The sequence below is a fragment of the Typopeltis vanoorti genome, chromosome 5 (assembly GCF_054136105.1).
Source record: "Typopeltis vanoorti isolate ZY-2024b chromosome 5, IOZ_Tvanoo_1.0, whole genome shotgun sequence".
NCBI lineage: Eukaryota > Metazoa > Arthropoda > Arachnida > Uropygi > Thelyphonidae > Typopeltis > Typopeltis vanoorti.
Genome location: NC_143553.1, coordinates 167,893,983 through 167,906,019, shown reverse-complemented (window position 1 = coordinate 167,906,019; position 12,037 = coordinate 167,893,983). Strand labels below are relative to the sequence as shown.

The 12,037-nt window shown below is 33.1% G+C and overlaps 1 protein-coding gene across 9 annotated transcripts in view; it reads right to left on the bottom strand.

The window, feature by feature from the left end:
- Positions 1 to 12,037, bottom strand: part of Doa (CDC like kinase darkener of apricot) — a 390,113-nt gene that overhangs the window by 133,519 nt on the left and 244,557 nt on the right. For all 9 annotated transcript variants that reach the window (XM_090393402.1, XM_090393403.1, XM_090393404.1 and 6 more), the window contains one exon: positions 8,901 to 8,976. In XM_090393402.1, coding sequence (XP_090249528.1) covers positions 8,901 to 8,976 — 76 coding nt within the window. The remainder of the gene's footprint in view (positions 1 to 8,900; positions 8,977 to 12,037) is intronic.

The window sequence follows — 12,037 nt, the reverse complement described above, 5'->3', positions numbered from 1 at the left end:
ATAATATGATGATACTGCATGAACTGTTTAAATTATTCCTTCCTATCAACACTTTTCCACCAAATTAGTCTGCTATCTGCCAAAATTCCAAAATAATCTCAGATCTTATATTTTGGTATTCTAAGGCACCTATTACTGTATCAATCCACCTAGACCTTTGTCTTTCTCTGGACATTTTTTCTGAAATCCTGGTAGCAGAGTTGTTCTGCTAATGTTTTATCTTCCATTCTGTTTAATTATTTATCCGAGACTGGCTCTGCTAACAATGTCAAGTTCTTTCCTAATTTTCTCATTTTAAATATCATACTGCCAACTGTTCACTCTCCTAATCTTTCTCAGAACTCTCACATCTGGAGTTAGTCTTGTCTCCAGACTTGAATCAAGTGTTTCATTTTTAACCCAGCTCTCACATCCATTACTTCAAAACCACCTTCAAGTGTCTTGTATGGTGCTAGTTTTATGTTCTAATTTCTCTCTTATCCCATATTAATTTATTCAACTGAATCTCCACTATACACTTTACTATTTCTATTGATTAGTTCCATATTTAATTTATCATCTCTACTAAAAAGTGTGCCTAAATGGCTGAAATGTTTTACTTGTTCTAGTTCCCCATTCAGAATGCAGTCAAAGGTTTTCTATATTCCTGCCTATTTTCAAAGTTTTTGGTCTTTTTCATGTGCCATATTTGTTACAGCAGTTATTCAATTTAGTTAAGGAACTCTGCAACCTGGATTTAAGAATACATCATCCACATAAAGTAAAGAGCTGATTAACAATTGCAATTCTGATATCAGGCTTAATAATGCGATCCATGTAGATGATGAATAATAGCACAGAGAGACAGAGAGAGAGAAAAATACCCTTGTCTCACATCTGATTTTACACGAAACCATCTTCTTGAACACATCCTTCAAATTCTAACTGCTGACTTACAATATTGCTCAGGTAGATGCCCAATTTACACCAAATAATTGTAGTGTTTTGAACAGCTTTTCTCTTGGAACCTTGCCATATACTTTATCCAGATCTACAAAACTTAAATACAAAGTCATGTTATATTTCCATGATTTCTCAACTGTCTTCAAGTGAAAATCTGATCCTGACAACCCTGATTTCCTGAATCCAACTTCTTCTTAGTTTCTCTTAAACAATTCTTCTTAGCCACTTTTCAAGGATGCTTACATAAATTTTACCTGGAACACTCGATAGGAAAATTCCTCTAATTCTCACATTCAATTCCCCCCCCCCCCTTTGTTATAAATAGGAAGTGAAACACAATAAAACTTTTATACCTCCATATTTGATTATTTCTGGTAAAATATCATGTACTCCAGATGCCTTCCCGCTTGTCAGATTTTAGATGGGTTTTCTACCTCATCAATTGATATTCTTGACTACATTTCTTGCAAGCATTTTCTACCACTGTTCTGTCCTTGTTTCATTTAACAGTCTTCCAAAATAGTTATCCAAACATCTAGGATAGTTTTATCATTTTGGATTCCATTTATAGCACTCTTTCCACCATTTCTAAACTTTCTCAATACCCTCTAGAACATTATACCATCTTCCTGATAATTATCTTCTATATTCTTAGCAAAGTCTTCCAAGACTTTTATTTAGTTACTTTTATACAATACTTTGGTTTCTTTCACTTTTCTCTGTATTTTCTTAGGCATCTTCCGAATTACCTGCTAAGAACTTTTGATGTGCTCTCTTCTTTTCCAGGACTGCCTTTTACTTCTTGAGTCTACCATGGAGTTCTGATTTTTCTATTCTTGAAGACAACTTCACAACATGTCTCTTGCTGATTCAATGAATGCCCTTTTATTTTTTCTTCAGAAAACAACTTTTAACCCATCCCCACTTCTGTATCTTGTTCATTCAGATCATATGATTGCCAGAATTATATCCAGTTAGACAAGGGATAAAATATAGTTATCCCAAATATCAATCCTAAATTGAATTTATTATTCTAAAATGAAATTTACATAAATAATAATACTGCAAGTGGCAAGAAATTTAGTCCACAATTAAGCAAAAATGATAATGATGAATATTGCATCTATTCATTCTGTGGAAGCCACTACTTGTTTTTTCCACAGAATAAACTGAAATACAGAATAAAATATGCATATCTTGTATAAAATTAAAAATATCCATATCTCATATTTCTATTCCAGTCGGTCAGTAATTTTTTTCTTCTGCTATTTCTTTTGTGTAATGAGCAAGTTCAACAATCCCAATATTTATGGAAGTTCCACTGAATTTACCACAAATATAACATTACAGTATATTCCGTAATGTTATATTACATTGCATTCTGTAATGTAATATAACATTACAGAATATACTAAGAATACAGAAGGATACAAACATTAATTAGAATAATGCTCACACACACACACACACACACACACACACACACTAATTGGCATAATGCATTTGTTACAGGTTCTGCAATCTCATGTGTATGAAAGTGACACACACACACACACACAAACACACACACAGAGAGAGAGAGAGAGAGAGAGAGAGAGAGAGAGAGAGAGGGGGGGGGGATCTGGTAAGTTCTGATAAACACCTAGAACAAAAATGATATTAAAGCAATGTATGTTCTTTCTAGTGGTTATATCAGTTGCTTTAATATCATTTTTGTTCTAGGTGTTTATCAGAACTTTCTAGACAACCCCCCACCCTCGTATATATCATGCAGCCATTACACACACACACACACACAATTCAGCCATAATTATAATATTGATTTTTTTTTTTTTTTTTTTGAAAATAAGTGAATTAAGTTACTTAAAAAAAATAATACACATTTATGAATTTACATGAAACCAAAAACTTTCACATAATCAGCAAATAGAATCAAACCTACAATGATGCTTCTTCTAATGGTCCAGTATTATGGAACTAGAACCAATGCCAGAAGGCTACATAGGCATTTAGGAAATTTAATACATAAAGATAGAATATTCCTGTCCACATAATGAAAAATTTAGAAAATGTGAAAATTAAATTAGCTGAATGGACACAAATACCCTTCAGAGTTTTGAATATTTATATCTTTCTCAGTCACTTCAAGGATGAATGAAATTACCACTTGATTATCGCCATCATTTATTCTGGATAAGAGGAAAAATGTTGCTTCCATCTCTCCAAATTCGTTACAGCAAACATTCCATAAAATAAATAGTTTTTCAGGTTCCTACAAGTTTGTTATTATGCATGTTTTAGGCAGTAGTAAATTTCTTCTCTTAATGTAAGACCACCTTAATGTAAGAGTACAAGGCCTGATGCTTTAAAAAGAGTTCCATGGTTGGAATCTACAATAGGATTTCCAGATTATTTAAACCTCAGCTTATCCGCAGTACTAATGTATCATAGGTTTGCAACCTTTCATGAGTGGAATTCACATAAATATCAGTGTACTGGTCCATGCAGTGTCCTAGGTTCAATTACTGTCGATGATGTGAGGAGCTTAAGGATCTTCCTCAGCCAAGTTAGCCGGTCTTGGGCGTAGATAGCAGGGCTTCTCCACCCCCACCCCCAAAGTTTATTCACGGGGCAAACCAGCCCCGTGAATACAAAGGCTACAGTCACAGGATATAGTACGGCAAAGGGAAACCGCCTTGCTCATAGTCGTTTCCCTAGTTGGTGGCGTATATAGCTGCCCCTAAACAGCCAAATGGCTATAAGTCAACTCAACTCATGAGTGTATTATAATGAAAAGCAAAATACTGGGTTTCATAAAACTTATATAGACTTCCCATGAAACCTTCAATAAGGCCTACATGATATGCAAAACTTAGATAAGTAAAGGACAAAAAAAAGTGCAGTTCTTCTGCAGAGGTAAAACACCAAGAAGTGCATTAAGTGGCAATATATACTAAGGAGGCATTCTACGTCATTCTTTTTTATTGGGCATCATCTTCTGTATATCCTTTTGTTAGTTTTTGCTTAACTAGTCAATTCATTATAGTAAAAACCATGTTCAAGTCATCACATTATGAATTTTTAAGGATCGCTAAACCTTTCATACTTCCACAATCTTGAATATCTGCACAACTGAGAGTGATGTCTGTCTTGTTCATTACAGCTCTCCTCTTTGATCACCAAAACCCTCACATTCATGTGTTTCTATTAACACCAACATTTAAGTTGTAAATGAAATGTATTTTATTTATATGAACTGTGGGTATTTCCCCAGTGTTATAGAGTCTATTATTAAGTGTCATTATTGCAATAAGAAAGTTTTAAAACATTTTTTATTCAGAAAAATATCAGAATTTGTAAATATAATAATATGAAATGCATTTCTTGGTGTGTATTCATATACACACTACATATTCCTATTCCTAAAAAACTGAATAGTACAAAATGTAGCAATTATATAACTATCAGTTTATCAGTCTTACAAGCAAAATTTTCCTAAAAATCTTACTCTCTAGGATTGTGAGGAAAACAAAGTATACTTTCAAAGAACCAAGCAGGATTCCGTAAAAACAGGAGTACAATACATCATTTATTTACAATATATCTCATAGGATAAAAATATATTAAACATAATAAAATACTATGTCACAATTTTAGATATACAGAAGGCCTTCAATTCAGTATGGCAATGAGGACTGTTGAGAATACTGAACAAGTATGGAATAGATAACAAAATAGTATGCCTGATTAAAAATCTTTATTGTTCCTTGGAAATGTTAATAGAAATCAATGGCAACTACAACAAGCCTTGTTGTAGTTGCCATTGTGTGTGTGTGTGTGTGTGTTTCAAGGGTGCAAGCTTTTGCCAATGTTTTTTTAACCTTTATTTGGAATATATAATAAACTTAACCTTGGAAAACAGTGGTATTGGAATTACACTTGGTTGAAAAAAAAAAAAAAAAAAATCTCGGATTTGCCAATGACACTGACCTAACAGCAGAGAATGAACATCAGTTACAGGAAGACAACAGGAAACCATTTGCTCATAGTGAGCAAATGGTTTCCTGTTGTCTTCCTGTAACTGATGGTGCATATATAGCTGCCTAGATGGTGCATATATAGCTGCCTAGATGGTGCATATATAGCTGCCCCTAAACAGCTGAAAAGTTATAACTCAACTCATAAGTGTACTATGCCAAAATTGACAGAGTTTCTAAGGCACTTAGTGATTATGGATTAAAAATTGGCATTCACAAATCAAAAACAATGTCTTCAGGCAATAACCATATGAAAATTTCAGTTAATGATGAAAAACTGAAGAAGTAGAAAGATTCACCTACTTGGAAAGTGTACAACAGAGAGATGGCCGGTCTCTAAACATGACATTAAAGCATGCATTGCTAAATGCAACTATTGCCCTTAAGCGATTACAGCCTCTTTGGAAGGACAATAAAATACAGCTAGCTCCAAGACTCTACCTCATCAATACCCTTGTTAACTCTCTCTTATTATATGGATGTGAGAGTTGAACATTGCTGAAGGAAGATGAGTAAAGATTACTGGCCTTCAAGATGAAGTGTTACAGAAAATTTTTGAAGATATCATACACGGCACACATAACAAATGATGAGGTTAGAAGGAAAATCTGCTCCGTTGCTAGAACACTAGACAATATCATCACTAAAATACGTCAGAAAAAGCTCCGGTGGCTAGGCCATATAGCTAGATCAGATAGCTTACCTAAATTAACACAAGATGGATTGACTTCTGGTAAAAGACACTAAAGGTGTAGTGCCCTTATAGTGCCCCAATGGTCTATATAGACTATGGGTAAAGAAGAATTCATATATACAGTAGCAGCTAAGTTAGCTCATTTCCTCCTTGCGTAAAATTTAGGTTCTAAAGGTTTGCACCGTGTAACTCTTTGTTAAACTCCAAAATTTCAAGAATTAATCAATTACTTGTATATACGTTATGTGGGAGGATCAGTACTTCTATTTAACACCCCCCCCCTCATACATGACACTGATGTGCTATAAGTTTTTGTACCTCTCATATGTGGAATAAATATAAAAAAAAACAGGAAAGGTACTTGTCAAATACAATGCAAACCGAAGAAAATTATAACAGGTCAAATAAATCTGGCATACAGTTATTGCAGTTGAGATTTATATTTTAAATTTATACTTTACACTTTAGTTAAAATGCAACAAAGGACTCAAGAAACTTTTTTAAATGACTATGGCAGACGACATTTTATTCTACTGGATCACTTAGCTGAAGTTAATTCCATGGTTTGATCACGTCACTCTCTCTGCTTTGAGAAAGCGCAGTCATCATATTTATGGATCTTTACTGTTTTGTCAAAATAATGAAGCTTGGGCTGTGGACAGTACATCTTATATGCCTCAATATGACAGTAGAGATATAGTAGCGAACAAATTAATCCAAACACTCACATTTTAAAGAAAAAATTATCATTTTGCAAGAAAATAAGTACAAAAATTAAACTCCAGCTTTACCTAATGATTTATATGTGCTTCTCTGTTACTAATAAGTTCATTAATTCACTTAGGCATGGACTCTACCAACATGGAACACATTTTTTTTTCTTCATCTCGAAACCGAAATTTTTTTAAAAAAATTTTTTTTAAATATTAAGTTATCCTTTGTATCACAATTTCATTTTTCAAGTTTCTTTTCTACTATGGCCCACAAATTTTCTATTGGGTTAATGCCAGGAAAGTTACCTGGTCATTGAAGTAATTAGATGCTGTGATTTTTTGAGAAACTCTTTCACTTTATTTGAAATGTGGCATCCTGTTGGAAAAGTTCTTCATCTTTCTGTAACTGTGGGACCACTCTTCTCTCCAATATTTTTATGTATGGGTCACTTTTCATCATACCATCAACAGACACAAGTGATCCTGGACCGTAATTGTAAAACAATCCCAGAGCATCTTTTTAGCGGGATGTTTAGGAGCATGTAGAAGGTGGGCTCTCATCTGAGAATGACTTTCTCCCACTTCTCAACAGTCCAATTTTTGTACACTTTTGTCTAATGGAGCCTCTTTTTCTGCATAGCCTTTGTCAACAGTTGTTTCTTTTTTGGTCTGTGACAGTCCCCCCCTACTTCCAACAATCTTTGACAGACTGTCATGTCAGAAACATTAATTCCACTAGCTGCTAAGTCTCTACAGCAGACAATCTTGGATTCATTTTGCTTTTCCTACCTATACAATCTTGAATAAGTGTAGTTTTCCTTTTTTGCCCACATTTTCCTTTTCTGCCAGGAGAAAAGGCACCTTTCTCGTTAAACCTCTTTAAAATTGCATTAATAGTACCAAAACCAACACCACACTCATTGACAATTTGTCTTTGAGTCATGGATATGTGCTGAAAAAGAGTCCATATTTGAACACTTTCTTGGAGATGAATTCATTTTATAGCTAACAAGTTGAATAAAACATTATGAATGTCAACTTTTTTCACTATTAAAAAAAATGTACAACACTATTAATAAACATCGTAGAAACAGTTAAAACACATTCAACCAAAATTATTGTAAATTAAACCAAAAACTCGACGAAAATTTGGTTTGTTTGAATTAATTTGTTGACTACTGTAAGTGGCAGTGATCTTTTAGAAAACAGGAGCAGATCACAAATTTTACATGGGTTAAAAAGATATCTGTAAGTAGTGTTTGTTTAAGATTCAAGTTATCTTTACTGGTGGTCAATGGAAAATGCTTGTAAGGATCTCAGTGGACCTGATCCAATATATCCTTTCTGGATGCGTTTCTCCACCTCAAGGCATGTTCCTCTTGCAGTAACTGTTGATCAGAGTAACATATACTACATAGCATGTATGGATAAGGAAAAAGACTCATCACTCAACTTTTGAATATGCTATAATAAGAGTATATATGGAGTAATTAGCAGGAGGAGTGGGGTTTTTAAACAGAGAAAAAAGACAACCCTTAGATACATGAATGAAAAGTGTTAAGAAAGAATAAACTTGTGTTATTTTCCTTTCAATTATAAAATGGATTCTGTGGTGTTGAGTATTGATGAAGTGCTGAAATTTGAAACTGTTCACTCCAACAGCATATCTAAGACAGACAGAGAACCACATGGTTTCAAGTTAACAGAGGAGAGACATGCAAGTCCAAAGAGTATGCCTATCTTTTTTTTCTTTTTAATGTGTACAAAGTACCTCAATCTTAGCATATTAATCTCAGTAGCATGTTATAGCTAGGTAATTAGGCTATTAATAAACTAAATGTATGCCAGTGTGGTACCTTTTAGGTGAATGCCATCTGTTAAAAGGGGCTGTACACATACTGTCCATGCATAGTACAGTGCACAGACTAAGGATTTAGATAAAATACGATCTAATATAGAGATCAAACATGGTATTGTTCACTTCAGATCTCCAATAAGCATTGTCATTGGTCTCATACTAGACCATAAAACCCCTGTACAACCTAAAGATTTTCATAAAATTAGTGCCAAAATGGGAACAAGTCTACAACCTGTTGGATAGCTGGTTGGAGATACTTCACTCAGTCAATGTAACTACATTGCCTGCTATGTCAACAGAATGTGTTCTTCAGGTAGTATGTTTGTTTGGTATGTGTGTGAGGAAGGGGAGGGGAGATCGCAGTTTCCAGAAGAAAAAGTATTGCTACCTCCATATAAGTACAAGACCAACAATCTGTTATATCTTTTCATAGTAGTTGAAAAGTCATTAAAAATGTTTCTAGCCAGATGAAAGTGATCTGAACCTTGGTCTTCAGAACATAGGGACATGGTCATTTACCTAATAATGCCATTGAGACAAATATACACACATTATTCCAGCAATCATATTTTAAGCAATACTCTTAATTTACATCTTTTTGAAAGAATTTCTATATTTTAAATATGTTAAATTTTTAATCTTCAACATTTACTTACATTTAACAGCATAACATAACTGATAGCCAATATGTCTCACTTGTTCCAAAGGATAAGGATAGTAATTATTTTCTTTCTAAAAAGAAAACAATAAAATAAAATAAAATTTAGAACAAACTAAAACTCAAATCAATCATAATTTTATACATTATGTATAACTTGTATAATGTGTTCAAAATACATCATCTTAGCATATTGATCTCAGTAGCATGTTGTTAGAATTTGAACTAAATTGCAACTACTTATATCCATGAAAGAATACAAACCTACATATTTAGTACAGTGGGTGAGCTAAGAGATACATAATCAGATTCCTAATCTAGAGACCAAACATGGAACTTTTTCAAGCAATTTCAGGCCTCTGATATTTATGACAGTGGTCACACACTGGACAAAAAAAAATCAACTTTCATAATCTTAACACCTTTTTAAGACTTAGAAACATTCATGCCACCACTGGATTTAAATACGCAGCCTCTTGATTAGAGAGTGGGACATACTATTCACTTGGCCAATCAGGCTGGCAAATGTCATTATTATCCTTCCTTTCAGTGAAATGAATAGTGAACAGCATTAATGCAATTGATTCATGGATTCAGATTCAACTACCATTTGAGATTGGAAAAAAAAAAAAAAAAAAAACTTTAATAACAATGCCAAGTAAAATATTAGCTAGTTAGGACCAGTTTTTAGTGAAGAGGGCAAATTAAACAGAAATAGACAACAGAATGAGCAAAGCTAGTATGGTGGGAGAAGGTTGAATAAATTTATAAGGAATAAGAGAAAAATTAGCCAAAGCACTAAACTATCAGTTTTCAAACTAGTTATGGATCTTAGAGTTGGATTAGAAATAAAGCACTTGATCAAAGATTAGAGGGACAGTAGATGAGCATTCTAAAAAAAAATTAGGTGCCTGAATAAATGACATCAGAATCATATTAAAAATGAAGATATTAGGAAGGACCTTGATACTGTTAGCATTCAAGAATGTAAGCAGAACTGATTTCAGGTGGTTTGATCACTTAAACAGAATGTGAGAGAAAAGGTTTTAGCTAATGCTAAGATGGCAGGTAAAAGACCAAGATCTACATCGATTGATTTAGTCAAAAGTGCCTTAGAAGACCAAAATGTTAGATACAATATTAGAAATGTTAGAAGACCAAAGTGTTAGATAGTACTTAAATGCCAAGTAACATACTAAATCAATAATAACATACTAAAGTGGAGGAAATTTATTGATAGAAGATTAGTAATTATGTAAAGATAATCATATAGTACTGTCATAGTAACCTATACACTGCTTGAGGGTGCACAGGAAATTGCTGATGAATAAAATGAAATGGTAAGAATGAATTAAAAACAAATAAGAAAATGAAAGAAGACCATGACTCAAAAATTAAGGATTTAAGAACAAAGGTGTTGAAGAATTAAAAACTTTTAATAATGCATGACAAGCCAACAGTATGATGGTGTGCTAGTCATTTCGGAGAAATTGTAATCAGAGAGTGGAGAATGTGAAAGCTAAATGTGAGCTTATGTGGTTAAGTATATTTGTGTTGATCTGAGAGTAACAGGAAGTAATTTATTTAAATTGCTACTAGGGTGAGATTAGATAGTCTTTTTGTGTTCATAAGCATATAGGTCAAATCTTATGCATGCATTCAAAACAATGTAATTTGCTTCATTTTCTTGGAAGTGTGTTTTATCTTTTCTGAGGGATGTAAATAGTCAGGTATAAGAATGTTACAATCAGGGTAATGCTCAATTACTTGTGCTTTGAAAGAACAGATAGTGGATCCAATGTAAGAAATATACCAGATTGGCAGTAAAATTTATATACAACATTGTGTAATGGTAATGTATCAAATGGTACTGATCTGGTTTTATGTGTTAACAAATTCAGTATTGAAGATGATTTTGTTCTTTAAATGTTTAAAGATGCAATTCATAGCTTTGTAAATATTTTGGATATATAGGAATTTAAGATTGTAAATGTTTTTGATATTTTATTTTAGGAAGAGGGAACAATTCTTGGCAGAGTGGATGGTATAGTTTATTAGCTGTGCAGGATATTATAGGAGATGGAAGATATCTTTGAGGAATACAATTTCTTGGGTTAAAGTTGTGTTGGATGGTGGGGATTTGTATATATTGAAAAATTGTGTAGTATGACAGAGTTTATGTAAGGGTAATAAGAAATAAGAAGAAAAGTGCATGACTGCTAATATTTATAGGTTTGTGGACATTTGTAATATGATAATGATGTAGAGCAGATCAAGTTAATGTTAATTTTAAAAAATTATTGATTTATTTTTCTTATATTCAGCAGCAAACTGTAATGCATGTATGAAAGTGTTCAGAGAATGCAATAGTTTTTTTAATAGCATTTTCATTGTCTTCAGCAGTCCCACATCACTGGGAACCAGACCCAAAAGAAATATCAAGGCTAAAGTAATGATGTAGTCATATATTTTGCATATACAAGTAGCGAAAATGTGTAACATCTTATTATAGAAATACTCTGGATTAACGCAACATCAACGTATCTACCATGATAAGAGATGCCAATGGGAAGAGAGGGGAAGAGAAACTAATTTCATGTATGCAAGATATAATTTGGCAAGTTGGATGCTGATGTTTTGGCTAAATGAAATCCCTAAGATCTGCTCATAAATGCAATTGTTATGTTTAAAGAACTGGCAGAGATTATTATATTAATCAGAGAAAGAATATCTGAAGTACTAGGTTGTGGTCATTTATACACATTGTATGAATGACGTTAAAAGATTTTCAGAATGTCAACATTGGTATATATGGATGACACGTCAAAGGAGGAAAATATATTGTCTGATGATTTCTCGCCGGTGTTTTTTTTTTTTTTATCATAAACTGAGTTTTTTAGCAATGGTTTCCCTAATGATCCCATTTAATAACTGTAAGTCAAATTTTGATAAGGGGAGCTTTGTGTTTATATGAAATTACAGGGATCACAGGATAGCCTAATGTATTTTTACTTGTCCAAATATAGTGGGAAGGCAGTTAGTGCAAGGAGTGATTTTATAGATATACTTATCTATTCTTTAAAAGGTACCTGTGACATGACTATAAACAACAAATTACACAATAACCACAGCAAT